Source organism: Salmo trutta, chromosome 27 (genome assembly GCF_901001165.1).
Source record: "Salmo trutta chromosome 27, fSalTru1.1, whole genome shotgun sequence".
Classification (NCBI taxonomy): domain Eukaryota; kingdom Metazoa; phylum Chordata; class Actinopteri; order Salmoniformes; family Salmonidae; genus Salmo; species Salmo trutta.
The window spans coordinates 24,025,964-24,052,459 of NC_042983.1; the positions used below are offsets into that span (position 1 = coordinate 24,025,964).

The window sequence follows — 26,496 nt, forward strand, 5'->3', positions numbered from 1 at the left end:
ACAATCAATCGTCAATCAATCAGTACAATTTATTTATAAAGCCCTTTTTACATCAGCAGATGTCACAAAGTGCTTATTTAGACACCCAGCCTAAAACCCCAAATAGCATGCAATGCAGATTTAGAAGCACGGTGGCTAGGAAAAACTCCCTAGACAAGCAGAAAACTAGGAAGAAACCTAGAGAGGAACCAGGCTCTGAGGGGTGGCTAGTCCTCTTCTGGCTGTGCCGGTGGAGATTATAAGGGTACATGGCCATTAAGGCCAGATTGTTCTTCAAGTACTGTAGTTCAAACGTTCTTCATAGATGACCAGCAGGGTCAAATAATAATGTGGTTATAGAGGGTGAAACAGGTCAGCACCTCAAGAGTAAATGTCAGTTGGCTTTTCATAGCCGAACATTCAGAGGTCGAGACAGCAGGTTTGGTAGAGAGAGAGAGAGAGAGAGAGAGAGAGAGAGAGAGAGAGGTGGGGGGAGAGAGAGATAGAGAGAGAGAGAGAGAGAGAGAGAGAGAGAGAGAGGTGGGGGAGAGAGAGAGAGAGAGAGAGGGAGAGAGAGAGAGAGAGAGAGAGAGAGAGAGAGAGAGAGCGAAGATCGAAACAGAAGGTGCATGACAAAGTATCACGTCCGGAGAACACACATGCCTCTTCATGTGATACATGATGTTTGGCTGTGATGTGCGAAGTGTTATCTAATGGGTTTGGTGATTGTTCTGTGTGAAGCCGTATTCTGCATTGCATCATGGAATGTGATGTGAAATCCCTGGGCCTATGGCTGTTGAAGCTACTCCACTGCACTGCTGCTGTGAGCAGGAGTGTGAGAGAAGCCATGCTTTTATTACTCTTCTTCTGTCACTCATTCTCCTGCCTCTCCATCTCAAAGGCTGCCAAATATTTTGAAGAGTGGTTAAAGAGGTGGCTGTGTGCACACACACTTAGACTCCAACTCTATTTACAGTGAGGGAAAAAGTATTTGATCCCCTGCTGATTTTGTACGTTTGCCCACTGACAAAGAAATGATCAGTCTATAATTTAAATGGTAGGTTTATTTGAACAGTGAGAGACAGAATAACAACAAAAAAATCCAGAAAAACGCATGTCAAAAATGTTATAAATTGATTTGCATTTTAATGAGGGAAATAAGTATTTGACCCCTCTGCAAAACATGACTTAGTACTTGGTGGCAAAACCCTTGTTGGCAATCACAGAGGTCAGACCTTTCTTGTAGTTGGCCACCAGGTTTGCACACATCTCAGGAGAGATTTTGTCCCACTCCTCTTTGCAGATCTTCTCCAGGTCATTAAGGTTTCGAGGCTGACGTTTGGCAACTCGAACCTTCAGCTCCTTCCACAGATTGTCTATGGGATTAAGGTCTGGAGACTGGCTAGGCCACTCCAGGACCTTAATGTGCTTCTTCTTGAGCCACTCCTTTGTTGCCTTGGCCGTGTGTTTTGGGTCATTGTCATGCTGGAATACCCATCCACGACCTATTTTCAATGCCCTGGCTGAGGGAAGGAGGTTCTCACCCAAGATTTGACGGTACGTGGCCCCGTCCATCGTCCCTTTGATGCGGTGAAGTTGTCCTGTCCCCTTAGCAGAAAAACACCCCCAAAGCATAATGTTTCCACCTCCATGTTTGACGGTGGGGATGGTGTTCTTGGGGTCATAGGCAGCATTCCTCCTCCTCCAAACACGGCGAGTTGAGTTGATGCCAAAGAGCTCCATTTTGGTCTCATCTGACCACAACACTTTCACCCAGTTGTCCTCTGAATCATTCAGATGTTCATTGGCAAACTTCAGACGGGCATGTATATGTGCTTTCTTGAGCAGGGGGACCTTGCGGGCGCTGCAGGATTTCAGTCCTTCACGGCGTAGTGTGTTACCAATTGTTTTCTTGGTGACTATGGTCCCAGCTGCCTTGAGATCATTGACAAGATCCTCCCGTGTAGTTCTGGGCTGATTCCTCACCGTTCTCATGATCATTGCAACTCCACGAGGTGAGATCTTGCATGAAGCCCCAGGCCGAGGGAGATTGACAGTTCTTTTGTGTTTCTTCCATTTGCGAATAATCGCACCAACTGTTGTCACATTCTCACCAAGCTGCTTGACGATGGTCTTGTAGCCCATTCCAGCCTTGTGTAGGTCTACAATCTTGTCCCTGACATCCTTGGAGAGCTCTTTGGTCTTGGCCATGGTGGAGAGTTTGGAATCTGATTGATTGATTGCTTCTGTGGACAGGTGTCTTTTATACAGGTAACAAGGTGAGATTAGGAGCACTCCTTTAAGAGTGTGCTCCTAATCTCAGCTCGTTACCTGTATAAAAGACACCTGGTAGCCAGAAATCTTTCTGACATACGTTTTTCTGGATATTTTTGTTGTTATTCTGTCGCTCACTGTTCAAATAAACCTACTATTAAAATTATAGACTGATCATTTCTTTGTCAGTGGGCAAACGTACAAAATCAGCAGGGGATCAAGTACTTTTTCCCCTCACTGTATAGGTTTGTCTTATTCCAGAATACACCCATAATTGTGATCCACACAGTATGGTTCTATGTTTTCCACTCCGTGATTAAAAGTAGTTCTCAGAATAGAGCATTTTTGAATTGCTAATTATGTTTGTTATTTTGTAATATAAGGGGCATGCATCAAGATCTAAAGCATGGCAGATTGAGCTGCTGTGGAGTGTTGTGCTACTTGGGCCTCTAGTTCCTATTCAGGCTACAACATGTTACCAGAAGAATACGTTCAGGAAATGTAGTATTCTTATATTTTATAGAGTACATTTACAGTGCAAAGCCAGTGGCATGTCGTCAGTAAAGATTGAAAAAGGTAAGGGGCCTAAACAGCTACCCTGGGAAATTCCTGATTCTACCTTGATTATGTTTGAGAGGCTTCCATTTAAGAACACCCTCTGTTTTCTGTTAGACAAGTAACTGTTTATCCACATTATAGCATGAGTGGCTTTGTTTGACCGCTCTACCATAAAGGCCTGATTGGTGGAGTGCTGTAGAGATGGTTGTCCTTCTGGAAGGTTCTCACACCTCCACAGAGGAACTCCGGAGCTCAGAGTGACCATCAGGTTCTTGGTCACCTCTCAGACCAAAGCCCTTCTCCCCCAATTACTCAGTTTGGCCTGGCGGCCAGCTCTAGGAAGTCTTGGTGGTTCCAAACTTCTTCCGTTTAAGAATGATGGAGGCCACTGTGTTCTTGGGGACCTTCAATATTGCAGAAATGTTTTGGTACCCTTCACCAGATCTGTGCCTTGACACAATCATGTCTCTGAGCTCTACGGACAATTCCTTCGACTTCATGGCTTGGTTTTTGCTCTGACATACACTCTCAACTGCTGGAGCTTATATATTCAACATACAGAAAACATCTCATTGGGTTGATCTAGCTGCAGATAGCTAATTCTCCTCTATGTGTTTTCCCCTTGCTGCTAATAAGTTCTTATCAATCTAACTAAATTAATAGAGAACATCTGGTTATCTGACGGTCTATGCAGCAACTATTGTATTAGAGACAAGCTCTGGTTATTTTATTTATTTTACAAGACAAGTTGTTATGAACAAATTATTATTTACAGTGACGGCCTAGGAACAGTGGGTTAACTGCCTTGTTCAGGGGCAGAACGACACATTTTTACGTTGTCAGCTCAGGGATTTGATCTAGCAACCTCTCGGTCGCTGACCCAACACTCTAACCACAAGGCTATCTGCCGCCCCAAGTCCTGCCAACTCAAAAACTGCACAATAAATGTGTAACCAAGGGGGAACTAGTGCATTTCTCTGAGAAAAGCTGCTTCGGTGCTACCAATCATCCAAAACACTTGAAACTCTTGTAAAATAATTTGCATTTATTTGATCAAATAGACTTTGAAAGGGTAGACATGCAGAAATTCCTCTTGTCAAAAGTCATGCTGTTACAAAAGTAGTTCTTCATGCAGCGTAACAGGTTACAGGTTCTTCTTGGTGAAGCGCCTGAATGGCTTCATCATTGCTGAAAAGACCCTGACAATCAAGGATCGTTTTTTTATAGGCTGAGATATGGAGGGAGAAACCTCTCCAACTGGAGATTCAGCACCATGAGCCTCAATGTGTGGAGCTAGAAACACAAGAGAAATGGATGGAGAGAGAGAGAGAGAGAAATACAGTATAATAACTTCGATAAATAACAGTGCAATGAGTTTGGTAGGCATACTCTATGTTTCTAACACACACCTAAACAAAACTACAAGCTATAGCAGAGCTCTAAAACATCCTTACCTATGCAATGTCCATCAGTAGAGGGAATCTCAGTCTGTTCCTGGACTGAATGGCAGTCCTTTTTGTTTCCTCTCTTGGAACGCTAACAGGAGAAAGGTAAAGAAAATGGTACAGAGAATAAATAAAGAAATGGAACACTTCTGAATCCAAGGCAACAATTTAGTGATGAATAAAAACATATTTATCTCATATATTTGTCTTATCATAGCCACATCAATAACATCAGCACCTAACTGGAACAAAAAAGAAATGCTAACTCCCTGCTATACCTTGAAGTTGATCCTGAGTTTGGTCATTGAAAAGCAAAGGAAGCTCCTTCTTGCTTTCTGCTCAGCCCCCCTCTCTGTCTCAGCCTGGTCTGCTGGGTTTGTTGCAGCAGAAGCTGGTCTTGACGCCTCCTTGCGTCCCTGTACCAGCTGTTGGGTCAAGGACTTTACCAGGACTCTGTCAAATGCAGGGTCCTGGGAGGAAATAGCTGCTTGCAGGGTGTTATAAGAGCCAAACTCCTCCATCAAGTTTTTATGTACACCTCTGAACACCCTGTGGATGTGCAGGTTCTGGGAATATTCCTGTGTCCTGGATAATCTGGACGCAGCACAGAACTCAGACAGGACTTGTCTGATGAGTTGCTGAGATGTTTCTGTCATGTCTGGTGCCTGTTGGAAGGGTCCATCTAGGGCTGAGGGTCTGATCTCCGATAGCAACCTTATCACCAGTACGGTGACCAAACAGATGACATCATCTTTGCTGGAGTCCATCAAGTACTGCAGGGGGAATGCAGTGGCACTGCTGATGTCTGGGCTGATTAAGAGCTCCCTCAGATGGCCAGAGCTGCTGGGGATGCTCACCTCCTTCTCTTCAATGTCAATCCCATCTCCCTTTGGTACCAAAGAGGTTCCCTTGCTGGTGAAAGAAGGAGTAGTGGAGGATCGAAAAGAGGCTTTAGCACTCGGTGGTCGGCTGCTGTCAGTCATTGGACTGTTACGATGCAGGGGTTCATCTGTGTGTGCCATCATCTTTGTCCTTAGGTCACTTGTAAAAGTCTCTGGCATTTTAGAGTCCCTGGTGTCGATGCAGGAGCTCCTGACGATGGGGCAGGTCAGACCAAAAGGCACTTCGTCAGGGATGGGAGTGCCAGGGAGGTTGATCTCTAACTCACACTCTGAGCTAGGACCCTTTGAAGAGCTAGACAAGGAACTACGACCCTTTAAAGAAGTGGACAAAGATGAACAGGTTCTAGGGATGTCTTGGCAGACTTGTTCACTGTCATCCTCACTTTTCTCAACCTCCTTCAGCATAGTTCCTACCATATCGTTGATCTGAAGGAGCTCCCTGGAATCCTTAATTCGCCCTAAGTTTGAGATTTCACTCTGGATAGCAATCAGGATTTCCGCAAGGGTCTCTTTGGAAGAAGCATTTTCTGTCCTTTCGGATCCGGATGGCTTCAGCCCTGTGAAGAAATCCTTAAGTATGTTCTTCATATTGACGCAGATGGTCTTAGCTGTTGACCAAAGCTTCTCTTCTGATATTTTAACACTCAATTCTGTATCATCCAGTTGGGAGCCCCCGTGGGAGCACTGCGAAACTCTCCCACTTCTTTCCAGGAGCACAGTGTCAGTGGACTCATTTTTCTGGAAAATAGTCGCCATTCCTTTGACAAAGGTTTCCACTAATCCAGGGGCTGTATTCTGAGAGGACAATGAGGCAATCTCTGATGGCGAGCTAGATGATAAGCCAGCCTGCAGACTTTTCTGAAGACCAGTATGGCTGATCTGTGTGATAAAGTAATGACTGGATATCATCAGCACTTTACTCACTGCCTCTTCTGCCTGAGTCTGAAAGTCATTGCTAGAGAGCTTCTTAATGCTCTGAATCAGACTAGTAGAGGACTGTGTGATTCTGACACTCTCTTCTGAGCTCAGTTGAGAACATTGAGTACTCACACTCAAGTCTTCATTGGGTGAGGGTGACTGGGAAATAGTATAGTCATCAAGCTTTGATAGGACACCATCAACAAGCCAACAAGCATCTAGGGACTCATCAGATGAACTGACAACGGCCAAGCATTTACTCTCCACTTTTGATAACTCTGACTTGTAGATGGAAAAAACACTGCTAAGAACTTCTTGAGTGCTGCTATCCAGATTGGAGAGACAGAGAGCTGGTATTGGTTGGCTCTCACTGGGAACTCTACTAAGTTTGGTGCTGGGTAACTGGACCTCAACAGTTGAAACAGTTGCCTTTTCCAGGGTGTCTGAAGACTCCTGAAGAGAAGCATCCTTAGCCACACCTTCTTCTCGAGCGGATAGAGTTAAAAGGTCCCTCAGCTTTGCTCGTATAAGGCCATAGAGTGTGCGGGCTGGAGAGAAGGTTATCTTCTGTGAAAACCCTGTTTTGTGGTCATTTACAGGAACTGGCCAATCAACTGCTTCACATTTACCTTCAAATGATGCTATCGTCTCCATGCCTCCCACAAATGCCTTAACAATCACTGTGGCAGTGGAGCTTACAGATGTCAGGGCTGTGCAGCTGGTATTCAGGGGAGCTTCAGTAAGGCTAGGAGCAGCACTAGAAGGCCTAGAGGAAGGAGCCACGCCAGAAGAGCTGCTGACTTTCCTTGTAAGGATGGTGCTCACCGCCTTGAGGGCTTTAGACTGAAAGTCGGGGCTAGAGAGGGTCTGAAGCTTTCTTGACAACACACTGCTAGAGGATCCAGTCTCTTTGAGAAAGGGAGTGGTCCCTTCTTTCCCAGATGGACACTCAACATCAAGGTCACATTGAAGATTGGTCAGAAATTTAGACCCCAAGATTGTCATCTTCTTGGCCAGATCCAATAGGATGTTGTAGTCCTGTGCCATTTTGTCCATTGTGCCGACAATGGCATTCAGCACATCATCGGTCACAGGGTCCATGAGGGGCTCGATAAACCCTACCCACTCTGGCTCAGACGTTTGGCTCTGTAGCTCGGCCAGGATCTGCACCGAGGCTACCCGAATGACCTCCTTGCCTGCTGCTATGTCCTGACTGTCCATAGGGGGGCAACTCCCCGAGCTGGCCTGAATGGCCACTGAGAGGCCAGAGTTAAGCTGGTGTACTACCTCCCCCGCGATAGCATAGCTCAACTCGGAAGAGCTGGAGGAGGTGGGGTTGGAGTGACCCTCAACCAGGGATATCAGGAGGCTCTCTTCCGTTACCCCAAAGAGAGCTTTCAGAGGCTCCTCCATGAGGGGAGCCTCTCTAGTTGCTGGCAAACTCTGCAATGAGGTCTGGGACCTTGAAGATAAACACACAATCACCACTTATGCCATGCAAATGTGACCAGCCAGCTGGTATCTAATCTGGGTCATTAGTGAGCTTGAAAATCAAATGAGAGCAATGATGGTTTACTTCTCATACCATCGTAGTTCTAGAAGCCTAAAGCCAACTGACACGAGTTTTTGCCTGATATTTATGTTTGTACGACATCAGAATATGATTAATTCTGAAATCAATTTATTCATAGATTACTTTATGGCTTACCCAGTTAAAAATTACTTTCACCTGGACCCACCCCCTCAGAGGTAACATTTCTGACCAGAACTTATACTACAAGGTATGAATTCCAAGTTAATAATTTATGATAAGTATGGGTCAGGTCTTGCAATTATTAACTTGAAATATTGCTGTGAACATACCTCTTAGGCGACCAGCATGGTGATGAGGTTCTGCGAGTGGATTTTTGGCGGCACCCTGCACTGCCATTCCTCCTCCTCTCCTTAGTCCAGTAGTTCATCTCATTGATCAGCAGCCTTTTCTCTCGCTCATCCAGACTGCCTAAGGAATCCTCAGACCCTGTCAGAGAGCACTGGGATTCTGGGGAGGCTGCCCCACTCCTCAGGTCCACACCCATGATACGAGCTAGCGCTGGTAGGAGAATGCGGAGGGCTGTCTGGGTCACGACCTTAACAATCTTCAGACACAGCATGGAGAGCTGCTCGAATGTGAGCTATGGCCAACAAACAGAGTAATGTTTTTGTCAATCAAGCAATTCCATGACACCATTCCCTATATAGCGCACTACTTTTGACCAGAACCTTATGTGGAGAGACTTACGTTATTTTTCATGCCATGCTGAATCACTCTCCATTGGCTAGAGAAAAGAAAAGAAAGGAAACATATTTTAGCTGCACACTGGTGTTGAGTTAGTGGAGTCACTAGATAGCCATGTTAGGGAAAATAAAAGTGTATTTAATTAAGCTATTAGCAAGTACATGAGCCATTTTGTTCTTGATTTACAGGAAGAGTTAGGGGTGTGGTTACGGTGATGTTAGGGTTAGGTGTAGTGTTTGAAATCGCATTTGTGGTTAGAAGGTGCACTATGACTATAAATTCAGAGTTGTTGTATGTGAGGTTGGAGAAAGACATGGGACTTGCTCATCAGTTAGACTCCTCAGGAAGGAGAGGAGGATTGGGGCACAGCATGTCCTAATCTTGAGAGAAGGCATTAGAGTCCTCTGAGCCTCCTTCTCCAGCTGCTCAATGATAGATCCCCTTTCCCGGAGACCACACCCGGGTGTCTGAGAAGACTCTGGGAATCCGCAAAGAGAAATCTAAAGTTGAATCTGAACTTTATATCTAATTTCCTTCACCTTTAGTGATTTGATTGCACTGGACAGGTAAAAGCACATCTCTCTGTGGGCCTCCACTATATTGCTTTCACCTGTATAGATACAATCTTCTCAGATCAGTGCTGATGAATTTGAACACAACCTGCACCCAACATGAAGTAATCTCGGACCTGCACCAATGCTGCTGTCCTCCTCCACGGAAGTCTTCTTGGCACTGCCACTGGACTTACGTTTAGCCTACATGACAACAGATTATAGGTCTCATAGCAGATCTAAGGTCAGTGTAGCGTCTCCTCCTAATGCTTTAAGGTTAGGATTTAGTGATAGTAAACTAATCCTAAATCTGTGCCTAAGTAGGCAGAGGATGTGTAAAGGACAGCATATTTCTTACCTTGCCTCCTGTCCTGTTCTTGTTGGTCTCATGTGTCTCTGTTTCATCCTTCATATTCTCCACAACTTTATTTTGATCATCCGGGGAATCCTCCCATTTCACGCTCTGGTGGATAAATGAGAGGTCAATATCAGTCTTAGGTTGTGACTTCATAAAACAACTTATTCGCTCCTATTTTAAACAAAATGGCAATAGTGGTCAGATTTCAGTCCATGGATCAAACCAGTGAGACCTATTGCTGTGGTAGTGACCTACTATACTGTTAGTAATTTCTCCTCTAAACTCAAAATAGGCTAAATGAACCATACCTTGCTGTTGTCTGACATGATGTGTAGCTTATTGTTGTAGGCTATTTAGAGGTAATACTAATATCTCCTTTGAAAAAACGTCAGTGAACCATCGGCAGACAACTGAAGTGAATATGAACGTCCTTGAATTATGCCAAAGCATTGTTGAATACTCGATTCCGATTGGCTGAAGCAAGGGCATTCCTCAAAGATGTCATACACACATGATGTCACAATTAGGCCTAAGTCTAATGTCTATATGAATTGTCAATGTCATTAGAAAACAGATCATAGCTTGTCAAAGTTCTGCCAAACGAAAATATGTGTAAGTGCACGTTTTTGCGTTTAATTTATGGTTTATCAAGCATCCTCATTCATCACCATGCACAAAAACGTAACTCGCTGCAATCCATTAGCTATAATTCTGAGGTTGCAAAGCTGCAAAACTAGGACATGCAATAAATTATAACCACTTGCACTTAGAATCATTTAAAATCAATGATGTTCTAGGGGGCTTTAACTATTTCAGCATTATGGAGCTGTCCGCTGCATAGAGCTGACACGTTTCTAGGCGTCAGGGGAACGTGCCATGGTGCTGAAATGTTTCGAGTCTGGGCAGCACCTGAGACCGCGGCATGGTGCTGAAATGGAGCAGGGCTCAGTTCTATGGGTATCTCATGCGGATTTTCCTGCTAGCCTATGTATAACGATACTATAATTACATTATTTTCATCCATCCGTCAACAAAAAGGGCAAGTCAACGTTTCCCAAGCAATAATGCAATGAAGCCAAGCCGAGATGTATAGTTCTTCATCCAGAGGACGAAGTTCCACTGTATCATCTAAAACGTTCAGAGAGATCCCTTAAAACTGCAGAATAAATTCTCCACAGCTGTTATGGTAGCTAGGTTAATTTAGCGAGACATGGACAAATCCAACACATAGCGTTTCTACTGAGTCCTGCTTAGAGGTGACTGACTGTCATGTTGCTAGTTGTAATGACGCTTTTAAAACAAGAATAGTTGTTTGTAATTGCTATGGGAGCTAATTATTGCAGAGTCCAGCTACACATCCTGCTCGCTGGGCTCATTATGGACAGCCAATGAGCAGCTCAGGTGAAAAAGTCAGCCAGATCTGATCCCTATAAAATACATGCTACTAGGCTACTGTAGCAACCTGCCGACCTGCACAATCCTCCATGGCACTAATGTTACACGCGCAGTATGGTATGCTAACATCCCACAACAATTTCCCAATTGGAATTACTTGCCTAAACTTCCAATCATACTTATTTTCTAATATCAACCATAGTTTCTGCACTTAAGGCAGACTTGCCATTAGAACAAGATGGAATTAGGAAAACTCTAACGCTCGTTAAACGTAGGCTAAAATGAACCTTACCTGGCTGTCGTCAGCCATTATGTGTAGCCCGTTAATTAAGGCTATTTGCCTCTGATACTGCAGCTGTTCTGATAGGCTACTGTAGCTGCTCTGTAACTGTTAAACTAGTCTAATCTAATCTTATCCGTTGAAAACCCGTCAGTGAACCGTCCTCAAACACAATGAACTGATGTCAATATGGACATTAACCTTCACATAAGATATCAAATACATGACGTCAGATATGCCTAGAGGTATTGTTGACTTAATCAGAATACATATCATAGTGTCACAGTACGTGCTGTTGACAGCCTACCCCCTGAAATCTGTTGTGAATGTATAGTAATGTTTAACAATTGTATAACTGCCTTCATTTTACTGGACCCCATGAAGAGTAGCTGCTGCAGCTAAAGGGGATCCATTATAAATACAAATACAAACCCAGTGCACCATGATAATACATGCATCAACTTGTTTTGACATATCACATGGAATATGACACTTCCTGATTCTGAGATACTGTAAATCAACAGACCTTGAGAGGAGATAAAACCACATCTGTTGATCCATTTCACAGGTTTCTGGTGGTTTCTAAGCATTCTACATGTGTTGGGGAAGGAGGGTGGGATCTCTCCAGAGCATCTAATTACATCAATCATGTCTTGCCATGCATGTGATATGAGATAATATTATGCACCACGCAAATATACATTGCCTAAGGCTGCAGTGCTATACTCCATGGAGACAGTGCTCATTGTTCATTTTACATGATGGATATATGCTACTCCATTTCATACAATCAATCGTCAATCAATCAGTACAATTTATTTATAAAGCCCTTTTTACATCAGCAGATGTCACAAAGTGCTTATTTAGACACCCAGCCTAAAACCCCAAATAGCATGCAATGCAGATTTAGAAGCACGGTGGCTAGGAAAAACTCCCTAGACAAGCAGAAAACTAGGAAGAAACCTAGAGAGGAACCAGGCTCTGAGGGGTGGCTAGTCCTCTTCTGGCTGTGCCGGTGGAGATTATAAGGGTACATGGCCATTAAGGCCAGATTGTTCTTCAAGTACTGTAGTTCAAACGTTCTTCATAGATGACCAGCAGGGTCAAATAATAATGTGGTTATAGAGGGTGAAACAGGTCAGCACCTCAAGAGTAAATGTCAGTTGGCTTTTCATAGCCGAACATTCAGAGGTCGAGACAGCAGGTTTGGTAGAGAGAGAGAAAGAGAGAGAGGTGGGGGAGAGGGAGAGAGAGAGAGAGCGAAGATCGAAACTGAAGGTCCATGACAAAGTATCACGTCCGGAGAACACACATGCCTCTTCATGTGATACATGATGTTTGGCTGTGATGTGCGAAGTGTTATCTAATGGGTTTGGTGATTGTTCTGTGTGAAGCCGTATTCTGCATTGCATCATGGAATGTGATGTGAAATCCCTGGGCCTATGGCTGTTGAAGCTACTCCACTGCACTGCTGCTGTGAGCAGGAGTGGGAGAGAAGCCATGCTTTTATTAGACTCTTCTTCTGTCACTCATTCTACTGCCTCTCCATCTCAAAGGCTGCCAAATATTTTGAAGAGTGGTTAAAGAGGTGGCTGTGTGCACACACACTTAGACTCCAACTCTATTTACAGTGAGGGAAAAAGTATTTGATCCCTTGCTGATTTTGTACGTTTGCCCACTGACAAAGAAATGATCAGTCTATAATTTTAATGGTAGGTTTATTTGAACAGTGAGAGACAGAATAATAACAAACAAATCCAGAAAAACGCATGTCAAAAATGTTATAAATTGATTTGCATTTTAATGAGGGAAATAAGTATTTGACCCCTTTGCAAAACATGACTTAGTACTTGGTGGCAAAACCCTTGTTGGCAATCACAGAGGTCAGACCTTTCTTGTAGTTGGCCACCATGTTTGCACACATCTCAGAAGGGATTTTGTCCCACTCCTCTTTGCAGATCTTCTCCAAGTCATTAAGGTTTCGAGGCTGAGGTTTGGCAACTCGAACCTTCAGCTCCTTCCACAGATTTTCTATGGGATTAAGGTCTGGAGACTGGCTAGGCCACTCCAGGACCTTAATGTGCTTCTTCTTGAGCCATTCCGTTGTTGCCTTGGCCGTGTGTTTTGGGTCATTGTCATGCTGGAATACCCATCCACGACCTATTTTCAATGCCCTGGCTGAGGGAAGGAGGTTCTCACCCAAGATTTGACGGTATGTGGCCCCGTCTATCGTCCCTTTGATGCGGTGAAGTTGTCCTGTCCCCTTAGCAGAAAAACACCCCCAAAGCATAATGTTTCCACCTCCATGTTTGACGGTGGGGATGGTGTTCTTGGGGTCATAGGCAGCATTCCTCCTCCTCCAAACACGGCGAGTTGAGTTGATGCCAAAGAGCTCCATTTTGGTCTCATCTGACCACAACACTTTCACCCAGTTGTCCTCTGAATCATTCAGATGTTCATTGGCAAACTTCAGACGGGCATGTATATGTGCTTTCTTGAGCAGGGGGACCTTGCGGGCGCTGCAGGATTTCAGTCCTTCATGGCGTAGTGTGTTACCAATTGTTTTCTTGGTGACTATGGTCCCAGCTGCCTTGAGATCATTGACAAGATCCTCCTGTGTTGTTCTGGGCTGATTCCTCACCGTTCTCATGATCATTGCAACTCCACGAGGTGAGATCTTGCATGGGGCCCAGGCCGAGGGAGATTGACAGTTCTTTTGTGTTTCTTCCATTTGCGAATAATCGCACCAACTGTTGTCACATTCTCACCAAGCTGGTCTTGTAGCCCATTCCAGCCTTGTGTAGGTCTACAATCTTGTCCCTGACATCCTTGGAGAGCTCTTTGGTCTTGGCCATGGTGGAGAGTTTGGAATCTGATTGATTGATTGCTTCTGTGGACAGGTGTCTTTTATACAGGTAACAAGGCGAGATTAGGAGCACTCACTCCCTTTAAGAGTGTGCTCCTAATCTCAGCTCGTTACCTGTATAAAAGACACCTGGTAGCCAGAAATCTTTCTGACTGAGAGGGGGTCAAATACTTATTTCCCTATTTAAAATGCAAATCAATTTATAACATTTTTGACATGCGTTTTTCTGGATATTTTTGTTGTTATTCTGTCGCTCACTGTTCAAATAAACCTACTATTAAAATTATAGACTGATCATTTCTTTGTCAGTGGGCAAACGTACAAAATCAGCAGGGGATCAAATACTTTTTCCCCTCACTGTATAGGTTTGTCTTATTCCAGAATACACCCATAATTGTGATCCACACAGTATGGTTCTATGTTTTCCACTCTGTGATTAAAAGTAGTTCTCAGAATAGAGCATTTTTGAATTGCTAATTATGTTTGTTATTATGTAATATAAGGGGCATGCATCAAGATCTAAAGCATGGCAGCTGCTGTGGAGTGTTGTGCTACTTGGGCCTCTAGTTCCTATGCAGGCTACAACATGTTACCAGAAGAATACGTTCAGGAAATGTAGTATTCTTATTTTTTATAGAGTACATTTACAGTGCAAAGCCAGTGGCATGTCGTCAGTAAAGATTGAAAAAGGTAAGGGGCCTAAACAGCTACCCTGGGAAATTCCTGATTCTACCTTGATTATGTTTGAGCGGCTTCCATTAAAGAACACCCTCTGTTTTCTGTTAGACAAGTAACTGTTTATCCACATTATAGCATGAGTGGCTTTGTTTGACCGCTCTACCATAAAGGCCTGATTGGTGGAGTGCTGTAGAGATGGTTGTCCTTCTGGAAGGTTCTCACACCTCCACAGAGGAAGTCCGGAGCTCAGAGTGACCATCAGGTTCTTGGTCACCTCTCAGACCAAAGCCCTTCTCCCCCTATTGCTCAGTTTGGCCTGGCGGCCAGCTCTAGGAAGAGTCTTGGTGGTTCCATACTTCTTCCGTTTAAGAATGATGGAGGCCACTGTGTTCTTGGGGACCTTCAATATTGTAGAAATGTTTTGGTACTCTTCACCAGATCTGTGCCTTGACACAATCATGTCTCTGAGCTCTACGGACAATTCCTTCGACTTCATGGCTTGGTTTTTGCACTGACATACACTCTCAACTGCTGGAGCTTATATATTCAACATACAGAAAACATCTCAGAGGGTTGATCTAGCTGCAGATAGCTAATTCTCCTCTATGTGTTTTCCCCTTGCTGCTAATAAGCTCTTAACAATCTAACTAAATGAATAGAGAACATCTGGTTATCTGACGGTCTATGCAGCAACTATTGTATTAGAGACAAGCTCTGGTTATTTTATAAGACAAGTTGTTAAGAACAAATTCTTTTTTACAGTGGCAGCCTAGGAACAGTGGGTTAAGTGCCTTGTTCAGAACAACAGATTTTTACCTTGTCAGCTCAGGGATTTGATCTAGCAACCTCTCGGTTGCTGACCCAACACTCTAACCACAAGGCTATCTGCCGCCCCAAGTCCTGCCAACTCAAAAACTGCACAATAAATGTGTAACCAAGGGGGAACTAGTGCATTTCTCTGAGAAAAGCTGCTTCGGTGCTACCAATCATCCAAAACACTTGAAACTCTTGTAAAATAATTTGCATTTATTTGATCAAATAGACTTTGAAAGGGTAGACATGCAGAAATTCCTCTTGTCAAAAGTCTTGCTGTTACAAAAGTAGTTCTTCATGCAGCATAACAGGTTACAGGTTCTTCTTGGTGAAGCGCCTGAATGGCTTCATCATTGCTGAAAAGACCCTGACAATCAAGGATCGTTTTTTGATAGGCTGAGATATGGAGGGAGAAACCTCTCCAACTGGAGATTCAGCACCATGAGCCTCAATGTGTGGAGCTAGAAACACAAGAGAAATGGATGAAGAGAGAAAGAAAGAGAGAGAGAGAGACAGAGAGAGAGAGAAATACAGTATAATAACTTCGATAAATAACAGTGCAATGAGTTTGGTAGGCATACTCTATGTTTCTAACACACACCTAAACAAAACTACAAGCTATAGCAGAGCTCTAAAACATCCTTACCTATGCAATGTCCATCAGTAGAGGGAATCTCAGTCTGTTCCTGGACTGAATGGCAGTCCTTTTTGTTTCCTCTCTTGGAACGCTAACAGGAGAAAGGTAAAGAAAATGGTACAGAGAATAAATAAAGAAATGGAACACTTCTGAATCCAAGGCAACAATTTAGTGATGAATAAAAACATATTTATCTCATATATTTGTCTTATCATAGCCACATCAATAACATCAGCACCTAACTGGAACAAAAAACAAATGCTAACTCCCTGCTATACCTTGAAGTTGATCCTGAGTTTGGTCATTGAAAAGCAAAGGAAGCTCCTTCTTGCTTTCTGCTCAGCCCCCCTCTCCGTCTCAGCCTGGTCTGCTGGGTTTGTTGCAGCAGAAGCTGGTCTTGACGCCTCCTTGCGTCCCTGTACCAGCTGCTGGGTCAAGGACTTTACCAGGACTCTGTCAAATGCAGGGTCCTGGGAGGAAATAGCTGCTTGCAGGGTGTTATAAGAGCCAAACTCCTCCATCAAGTGTTTATGTACACCTCTGAACACCCTGTGGATGTGCAGGTTCTGGGAATATTCCTGTGTCCTGGAGAATCTGGATGCAGCACAGAACTCAGACAGGACTTGTCTGATGAGTTGCTGAGATGTTTCTGTCATGTCTGGTGCCTGTTGGAAGGGTCCATCTAGGGCTGAGGGTCTGATCTCCGATAGCAACCTTATCACCAGTACGGTGACCAAACAGATGACATCATCTTTGCTGGAGTCCATCAAGTACTGCAGGGGGAATGCAGTGGCACTGCTGATGTCTGGGCTGATTAAGAGCTCCCTCAGATGGCCAGAGCTGCTGGGGATGCTCACCTCCTTCTCTTCAATGTCAATCCCATCTCCCTTTGGTACCAAAGAGGTTCCCTTGCTGGTGAAAGAAGGAGTAGTGGAGGATCGAAAAGAGGCTTTAGCACTCGGTGGTCGGCTGCTGTCAGTCATTGGACTGTTACGATGCAGGGGTTCATCTGTGTGTGCCATCATCTTTGTCCTTAGGTCACTTGTAGAAATCTCTGGCATTTTAGAGTCCCTGGTGTCGATGCAGGAGCTCCTGACGATGGGGCAGGTCAGATCAAAAGGCACTTCGTCAGGGATGGGAGTGCCAGGGAGGTTGATCTCTAACTCACACTCTGACCTAGGACCCTTTGAAGAGCTAGACAAGGAACTACGACCCTTTAAAGAAGTGGACAAAGATGAACAGGTTCTAGGGATGTCTTGGCAGACTTGATCACTGTCATCCTCACTTTTCTCAACCTCCTTCAGCATAGTTCCTACCATATCGTTGATCTGAAGGAGCTCCCTGGAATCCTTAATTCGCCCTAAGTTTGAGATTTCATTCTGGATAGCAACCAGGATTTCCCCAAGGGTCTCTTTGGAAGAAGCATTTTCTGTCCTTTCGGATCCGGATGGCTTCAGCCCTGTGAAGAAATCCTTAAGTATGTTCTTCATATTGACGCAGATGGTCTTAGCTGTTGACCAAAGCTTCTCTTCTGATATTTTAACACTCAATTCAGTATCATCCAGTTGGGAGCCCCCGTGGGAGCACTGCGAAACTCTCCCACTTCTTTCCAGGAGCACAGTGTCAGTGGACTCATTTTTCTGGTAAATAGTCGCCATTCCTTTGACAAAGGTTTCCACTAATCCAGGGGCTGTATTCTGAGAGGACATGGAGGCAATCTCTGATGGCGAGCTAGATGATAAGCCAGCCTGCAGACTTTTCTGAAGACCAGTATGGCTGATCTGTGTGATAAAGGAATGACTGGATCTCATCAGCACTTTACTCACTGCCTCTTCTGCCTGAGTCTGAAAGTCATTGCTAGAGAGCTTCTTAATGCTCTGAATCAGACTAGTAGAGGACTGTGTGATTCTGACACTCTCTTCTGAGCTCAGTTGAGAACATTGAGTACTCACACTCAAGTCTTCATTGGGTGAGGGTGACTGGGAAATAGTATAGTCATCAAGCTTTGATAGGACACCATCAACAAGCCAACAAGCATCTAGGGACTCATCAGATGAACTGACAACGGCCAAGCATTTATTCTCCACTTTTGATAACTCTGACTTGTAGATGGAAAAAACACTGCTAAGAACTTCTTGAGTGCTGCTATCCAGATTGGAGAGACAGAGAGCTGGTATTGGTTGGCTCTCACTGGGAACTCTACTAAGTTTGGTGCTGGGTAACTGGACCTCAACAGTTGAAACAGTTGCCTTTTCCAGGGTGTCTGAAGACTCCTGAAGAGAAGCATCCTTAGCCACACCTTCTTCTCGAGCGGATAGAGTTAAAAGGTCCCTCAGCTTTGCTCGTATAAGGCCATAGAGTGTGCGGGCTGGAGAGAAGGTTATCTTCTGTGAAAACCCTGTTTTGTGGTCATTTACAGGAACTGGCCAATCAACTGCTTCACATTTACCTTCAAATGATGCTATCGTCTCCATGCCTCCCACAAATGCCTTAACAATCACTGTGGCAGTGGAGCTTACAGATGTCAGGGCTGTGCAGCTGGTATTCAGGGGAGCTTCAGTAAGGCTAGGAGCAGCACTAGAAGGCCTAGAGGAAGGAGCCACGCCAGAAGAGCTGCTGACTTTCCTTGTAAGGATGGTGCTCACCGCCTTGAGGGCTTTAGACTGAAAGTCGGGGCTAGAGAGGGTCTGAAGCTTTCTTGACAACACACTGCTAGAGGATCCAGTCTCTTTGAGAAAGGGAGTGGTCCCTTCTTTCCCAGATGGACACTCAACATCAAGGTCACATTGAAGATTGGTCAGAAATTTAGACCCCAAGATTGTCATCTTCTTGGCCAGATCCAATAGGATGTTGTAGTCCTGTGCCATTTTGTCCATTGTGCCGACAATGGCATTCAGCACATCATCGGTCACAGGGTCCATGAGGGGCTCGATAAACCCTACCCACTCTGGCTCAGACGTTTGGCTCTGTAGCTCGGCCAGGATCTGCACCGAGGCTACCCGAATGACCTCCTTGCCTGCTGCTATGTCCTGACTGTCCATAGGGGGGCAACTCCCCGAGCTGGCCTGAATGGCCACTGAGAGGCCAGAGTTAAGCTGGTGTACTACCTCCCCCGCGATAGCATAGCTCAACTCGGAAGAGCTGGAGGAGGTGGGGTTGGAGTGACCCTCAACCAGGGATATCAGGAGGCTCTCTTCCGTTACCCCAAAGAGAGCTTTCAGAGGCTCCTCCATGAGGGGAGCCTCTCTAGTTGCTGGCAAACTCTGCAATGAGGTCTGGGACCTTGAAGATAAACACACAATCACCACTTATGCCATGCAAATGTGACCAGCCAGCTGGTATCTAATCTGGGTCATTAGTGAGCTTGAAAATCAAATGAGAGCAATGATGGTTTACTTCTCATACCATCGTAGTTCTAGAAGCCTAAAGCCAACTGACACGAGTTTTTGCCTGATATTTATGTTTGTACGACATCAGAATATGATTAATTCTGAAATCAATTTATTCATAGATTACTTTATGGCTTACCCAGTTAAAAATTACTTTCACCTGGACCCACCCCCTCAGAGGTAACATTTCTGACCAGAACTTATACTACAAGGTATGAATTCCAAGTTAATAATTTATGATAAGTATGGGTCAGGTCTTGCAATTATTAACTTGAAATATTGCTGTGAACATACCTCTTAGGCGACCAGCATGGTGATGAGGTTCTGCGAGTGGATTTTTGGCGGCACCCTGCACTGCCATTCCTCCTCCTCTCCTTAGTCCAGTAGTTCATCTCATTGATCAGCAGCCTTTTCTCTCGCTCATCCAGACTGCCTAAGGAATCCTCAGACCCTGTCAGAGAGCACTGGGATTCTGGGGAGGCTGCCCCACTCCTCAGGTCCACACCCATGATACGAGCTAGCGCTGGTAGGAGAATGCGGAGGGCTGTCTGGGTCACGACCTTAACAATCTTCAGACACAGCATGGAGAGCTGCTCGAATGTGAGCTATGGCCAACAAACAGAGTAATGTTTTTGTCAATCAAGCAATTCCATGACACCATTCCCTATATAGCGCACTACTTTTGACCAGAACCTTATGTGGAGAGACTTACGTTATTTTTCATGCCATGCTGAATCACTCTCCATTGGCTAGAGAAAAGAAAAGAAAGGAAACATATTTTAGCTGCACACTGGTGTTGAGTTAGTGGAGTCACTAGATAGCCATGTTAGGGAAAATAAAAGTGTATTTAATTAAGCTATTAGCAAGTACATGAGCCATTTTGTTCTTGATTTACAGGAAGAGTTAGGGGTGTGGTTACGGTGATGTTAGGGTTAGGTGTAGTGTTTGAAATCGCATTTGTGGTTAGAAGGTGCACTATGACTATAAATTCAGAGTTGTTGTATGTGAGGTTGGAGAAAGACATGGGACTTGCTCATCAGTTAGACTCCTCAGGAAGGAGAGGAGGATTGGGGCACAGCATGTCCTAATCTTGAGAGAAGGCATTAGAGTCCTCTGAGCCTCCTTCTCCAGCTGCTCAATGATAGATCCCCTTTCCCGGAGACCACACCCGGGTGTCTGAGAAGACTCTGGGAATCCGCAAAGAGAAATCTAAAGTTGAATCTGAACTTTATATCTAATTTCCTTCACCTTTAGTGATTTGATTGCACTGGACAGGTAAAAGCACATCTCTCTGTGGGCCTCCACTATATTGCTTTCACCTGTATAGATACAATCTTCTCAGATCAGTGCTGATGAATTTGAACACAACCTGCACCCAACATGAAGTAATCTCGGACCTGCACCAATGCTGCTGTCCTCCTCCACGGAAGTCTTCTTGGCACTGCCACTGGACTTACGTTTAGCCTACATGACAACAGATTATAGGTCTCATAGCAGATCTAAGGTCAGTGTAGCGTCTCCTCCTAATGCTTTAAGGTTAGGATTTAGTGATAGTAAACTAATCCTAAATCTGTGCCTAAGTAGGCAGAGGATGTGTAAAGGACAGCATATTTCTTACCTTGCCTCCTGTCCTGTTCTTGTTGGTCTCATGTGTCTCTGTTTCATCCTTCATATTCTCCACAACTTTATTTTGATCATCCGGGGAATCCTCCCATTTCACGCTCTGGTGGATAAATGAGAGGTCAATATCAGTCTTAGGTTGTGACTTCATAAAACAACTTATTCGCTCCTATTTTAAACAAAATGGCAATAGTGGTCAGATTTCAGTCCATGGATCAAACCAGTGAGACCTATTGCTGTGGTAGTGACCTACTATACTGTTAGTAATTTCTCCTCTAAACTCAAAATAGGCTAAATGAACCATACCTTGCTGTTGTCTGACATGATGTGTAGCTTATTGTTGTAGGCTATTTAGAGGTAATACTAATATCTCCTTTGAAAAAACGTCAGTGAACCATCGGCAGACAACTGAAGTGAATATGAACGTCCTTGAATTATGCCAAAGCATTGTTGAATACTCGATTCCGATTGGCTGAAGCAAGGGCATTCCTCAAAGATGTCATACACACATGATGTCACAATTAGGCCTAAGTCTAATGTCTATATGAATTGTCAATGTCATTAGAAAACAGATCATAGCTTGTCAAAGTTCTGCCAAACGAAAATATGTGTAAGTGCACGTTTTTGCGTTTAATTTATGGTTTATCAAGCATCCTCATTCATCACCATGCACAAAAACGTAACTCGCTGCAATCCATTAGCTATAATTCTGAGGTTGCAAAGCTGCAAAACTAGGACATGCAATAAATTATAACCACTTGCACTTAGAATCATTTAAAATCAATGATGTTCTAGGGGGCTTTAACTATTTCAGCATTATGGAGCTGTCCGCTGCATAGAGCTGACACGTTTCTAGGCGTCAGGGGAACGTGCCATGGTGCTGAAATGTTTCGAGTCTGGGCAGCACCTGAGACCGCGGCATGGTGCTGAAATGGAGCAGGGCTCAGTTCTATGGGTATCTCATGCGGATTTTCCTGCTAGCCTATGTATAACGATACTATAATTACATTATTTTCATCCATCCGTCAACAAAAAGGGCAAGTCAACGTTTCCCAAGCAATAATGCAATGAAGCCAAGCCGAGATGTATATGTAGCGTGATTCGTTCTGCGTTGTGTACTTCTAATCAGGACACTGCCACAACTGGAATTATGATGGTTGAATCATGTTTATTGGTCCTGCACACGAAGAGACAACACACAATAGGTTAGCCCTCGGTGCAGTCACAGCTCTCGGGCACCTTGCTAGCTGAAGGTCCGGCAAAAGAGCGGGAACTGCATACATACATTCAGTGCCCATCAGCACACTATACAATACAGTTAAAATTATATACAACATATTCGGAACAAAATAAAAGACATACCTGCACACGAAGAGACAACACACAATAGGTTAGCCCTCGGTGCAGTCACAGCTCTCGGGCACCTGCGTGACCACATAGCAACTCACTCAAACACGGTCCCAAATACTCCCGAGTTACAATAGGTACCCTAATTAGCGAGCTTGGTGAAAGTTAACATAAATCTTTATAATTGTTCACATTGTAACAAACCCTATAATTGCGTAACAGCACTTTATGTAACTTTACCACAGTTTTATATTGCCAAATTACGGCGCCAAGGACAACATACCTTGCTAGCTGAAGGTCCGGCAAAAGAGAACGATAACAGGGTCCGCAAGTACGGATAACCCGCGATGGACCAAACCAAAATATACAAACTTTTACAATTAGGTGTATTTACAATATAGATATCAAAAAATGTTTGTACACTGAAAAATAACATTAACTATGCTGCTGTAATTAAATAAAGAAAACACATTGAATTATTATTATTGTTATTAACTTATTAACATCCCCTCTTGCCCTGGCCTACTTGAACTGTCCTTGCGTGCAACTTGGTGCATAATCTAGGGGAACAACATCACTCTACTACATATAGTTCTTCATCCAGAGGACGAAGTTCCACTGTATCATCTAAAACGTTCAGAGAGATCCCTTAAAACTGCAGAATAAATTCTCCACAGCTGTTATGGTAGCTAGGTTAATTTAGCGAGACATGGACAAATCCAACACATAGCGTTTCTACTGAGTCCTGCTTAGAGGTGACTGACTGTCATGTTGCTAGTTGTAATGACGCTTTTAAAACAAGAATAGTTATTTGTAATTGCTCTGGGAGCTAATTATTGCAGAGTCCAGCTACACATCCTGCTCGATGGGCTCATTATGGACAGCCAATGAGCAGCTCAGGTGAAAAAGTCAGCCAGATCTGATCCCTATAAAATACATGCTACTAGGCTACTGTAGCAACCTGCCGACCTGCACAATCCTCCATGGCACTAATGTTACACGTGGAGTATGGCATGCTAACATCCCACAACAATTCCCCAATTGGAATTACTTGCCTAAACTTCCAATCATACTTATTTTCTAATATCAACCATAGTTTCTGCACTTAAGGCAGACTTGCCATTAGAACAAGATGGAATTAGGAAAACTCTAACGCTCGTTAAACGCAGGCTAAAATTAACCTTACCTGGCTGTCGTCAGCCATTATGTGTAGCCCGTTAATTAAGGCTATTTGCCTCTGATACTGCAGCTGTTCTGATAGGCTACTGTAGCTGCTCTGTAACTGTTAAACTAGTCTAATCTAATCTTATCCGTTGAAAACCCGTCAGTGAACCGTCCTCAAACACAATGAACTGATGTCAATATGGACATTAACCTTCACATAAGATATCAAATACATGACGTCAGATATGCCTAGAGGTATTGTTGACTTAATCAGAATACATATCATAGTGTCACAGTACGTGCTGTTGACAGCCTACCCCCTGAAATCTGTTGTGAATGTATAGTAATGTTTAACAATTGTATAACTGCCTTCATTTTACTGGACCCCATGAAGAGTAGCTGCTGCAGCTAAAGGGGATCCATTATAAATACAAATACAAACCCAGTGCACCATGATAATACATGCATCAACTTGTTTTGACATATCACATGGAATATGACACTTCCTGATTCTGAGATACTGTAAATCAACAGACCTTGAGAGGAGATAAAACAACATCTGTTGATCCATTTCACAGGTTTCTGGTGGTTTCTAAGCATTCTACATGTGTTGGGGAAGGAGGGTGGGATCTCTCCAGAGCATCTAATTACATCAATCATGTCTTGCCATGCATGTGATATGAGATAATGTTATGCACCACGCAAATATACATTGCCTAAGGCTGCAGTGCTATACTCCATGGAGACAGTGCTCATTGTTCATTTTACATGATGGATATATGCTACTCCATTTCATACAATCAATCGTCAATCAATCAGTACAATTTATTTATAAAGCCCTTTTTACATCAGCAGATGTCACAAAGTGCTTATTTAGACACCCAGCCTAAAACCCCAAATAGCATGCAATGCAGATTTAGAAGCGCGGTGGCTAGGAAAAACTCCCTAGACAAGCAGAAAACTAGGAAGAAACCTAGAGAGGAACCAGGCTCTGAGGGGTGGCTAGTCCTCTTCTGGCTGTGCCGGTGGAGATTATAAGGTTACATGGCCATTAAGGCCAGATTGTTCTTCAAGTACTGTAGTTCAAACGTTCTTCATAGATGACCAGCAGGGTCAAATAATAATGTGGTTATAGAGGGTGAAACAGGTCAGCACCTCAAGAGTAAATGTCAGTTGGCTTTTCATAGCCGAACATTCAGAGGTCGAGACAGCAGGTTTGGTAGAGAGAGAGAGAGAGAGAGAGAGAGAGAGAGAGAGAGAGAGAGAGAGAGAGAGAGAGAGCGAAGATCGAAACAGAAGGTCCATGACAAAGTATCACGTCCGGAGAACACACATGCCTCTTCATGTGATACATGATGTTTGGCTGTGATGTGCGAAGTGTTATCTAATGGGTTTGGTGATTGTTCTGTGTGAAGCCGTATTCTGCATTGCATCATGGAATGTGATGTGAAATCCCTGGGCCTATGGCTGTTGAAGCTACTCCACTGCACTGCTGCTGTGAGCAGGAGTGGGAGAGAAGCCATGCTTTTATTAGACTCTTCTTCTGTCACTCATTCTACTGCCTCTCCATCTCAAAGGCTGCCAAATATTTTGAAGAGTGGTTAAAGAGGTGGCTGTGTGCACACACACTTAGACTCCAACTCTATTTACAGTGAGGGAAAAAGTATTTGATCCCCTGCTGATTTTGTACGTTTGCCCACTGACAAAGAAATGATCAGTCTATAATTTTAATGGTAGGTTTATTTGAACAGTGAGAGACAGAATAACAACAAAAAAATCCAGAAAAACGCATGTCAAAAATGTTATAAATTGATTTGCATTTTAATGAGGGAAATAAGTATTTGACCCCTCTGCAAAACATGACTTAGTACTTGGTGGCAAAACCCTTGTTGGCAATCACAGAGGTCAGACCTTTCTTGTAGTTGGCCACCAGGTTTGCACACATCTCAGGAGAGATTTTGTCCCACTCCTCTTTGCAGATCTTCTCCAAGTCATTAAGGTTTCGAGGCTGACGTTTGGCAACTCGAACCTTCAGCTCCTTCCACAGATTGTCTATGGGATTAAGGTCTGGAGACTGGCTTGGCCACTCCAGGACCTTAATGTGCTTCTTCTTGAGCCACTCCTTTGTTGCCTTGGCCGTGTGTTTTGGGTCATTGTCATGCTGGAATACCCATCCACGACCTATTTTCAATGCCCTGGCTGAGGGAAGGAGGTTCTCACCCAAGATTTGACGGTACGTGGCCCCGTCCATCGTCCCTTTGATGCGGTGAAGTTGTCCTGTCCCCTTAGCAGAAAAACACCCCCAAAGCATAATGTTTCCACCTCCATGTTTGACGGTGGGGATGGTATTCTTGGGGTCATAGGCAGCATTCCTCCTCCTCCAAACACGGCGAGTTGAGTTGATGCCAAAGAGCTCCATTTTGGTCTCATCTGACCACAACACTTTCACCCAGTTGTCCTCTGAATCATTCAGATGTTCATTGGCAAACTTCAGACGGGCATGTATATGTGCTTTCTTGAGCAGGGGGACCTTGCGGGCGCTGCAGGATTTCAGTCCTTCACGGCGTAGTGTGTTACCAATTGTTTTCTTGGTGACTATGGTCCCAGCTGCCTTGAGATCATTGACAAGATCCTCCCGTGTAGTTCTGGGCTGATTCCTCACCGTTCTCATGATCATTGCAACTCCACGAGGTGAGATCTTGCATGGAGCCCCAGGCCGAGGGAGATTGACAGTTATTTTGTGTTTCTTCCATTTGCGAATAATCGCACCAACTGTTGTCACATTCTCACCAAGCTGCTTGACGATGGTCTTGTAGCCCATTCCAGCCTTGTGTAGGTCTACAATCTTGTCCCTGACATCCTTGGAGAGCTCTTTGGTCTTGGCCATGGTGGAGAGTTTGGAATCTGATTGAATTATTGCTTCTGTGGACAGGTGTCTTTTATACAGGTAACAAGGTGAGATTAGGAGCACTCCTTTAAGAGTGTGCTCCTAATCTCAGCTCGTTACCTGTATAAAAGAGACCTGGTAGCCAGAAATCTTTCTG

General features: G+C 44.1%; 3 protein-coding genes across 5 annotated transcripts in view; 1 reads left to right on the forward strand and 2 right to left on the reverse strand.

The window, feature by feature from the left end:
• LOC115164658 (citron Rho-interacting kinase) overlaps positions 1-26,496 on the forward strand; it is a 120,322-nt gene that overhangs the window by 23,918 nt on the left and 69,908 nt on the right. The gene's annotated exons all lie outside the window — the stretch shown is intronic.
• LOC115164074 (uncharacterized) lies at positions 3,956-11,801 on the reverse strand. The gene is made up of 9 exons (XM_029716189.1): positions 10,951-11,801; positions 9,264-9,368; positions 9,043-9,109; positions 8,679-8,832; positions 8,358-8,394; positions 7,940-8,250; positions 4,535-7,538; positions 4,266-4,347; positions 3,956-4,104 (listed from the first exon to the last, which is right to left on the reverse strand). The coding sequence occupies exons 1-9, from the start codon at positions 10,966-10,968 to the stop codon at positions 3,956-3,958; spliced, it is 3,927 nt and encodes a 1,308-aa protein (XP_029572049.1). The 5' UTR covers positions 10,969-11,801.
• Positions 15,608-24,325, reverse strand: LOC115164075 (uncharacterized). The gene is made up of 10 exons (XM_029716190.1): positions 23,475-24,325; positions 20,940-21,044; positions 20,719-20,785; positions 20,355-20,508; positions 20,034-20,070; positions 19,616-19,926; positions 18,382-19,214; positions 16,211-17,853; positions 15,942-16,023; positions 15,608-15,756 (listed from the first exon to the last, which is right to left on the reverse strand). Exons 1-10 carry the CDS (start codon positions 23,490-23,492, stop codon positions 15,608-15,610), a joined length of 3,399 nt encoding a protein of 1,132 aa, XP_029572050.1. The 5' UTR covers positions 23,493-24,325.

Coding starts and splice junctions, on each gene's coding strand:
- LOC115164075 (XM_029716190.1), bottom strand. Junction 20,071..20,354: donor CTGAGGAGTCTAACTGATGA/GCAAGTCCCATG, acceptor TCTTTTCTCTAG/CCAATGGAGAGTGATTCAGC. Junction 17,854..18,381: donor GACGATAGCATCATTTGAAG/GTAAATGTGAAG, acceptor AACTGAGCTCAG/AAGAGAGTGTCAGAATCACA.
- LOC115164074 (XM_029716189.1), bottom strand. Junction 8,395..8,678: donor CTGAGGAGTCTAACTGATGA/GCAAGTCCCATG, acceptor TCTTTTCTCTAG/CCAATGGAGAGTGATTCAGC. Junction 4,348..4,534: donor AACTCAGGATCAACTTCAAG/GTATAGCAGGGA, acceptor TTCTCCTGTTAG/CGTTCCAAGAGAGGAAACAA.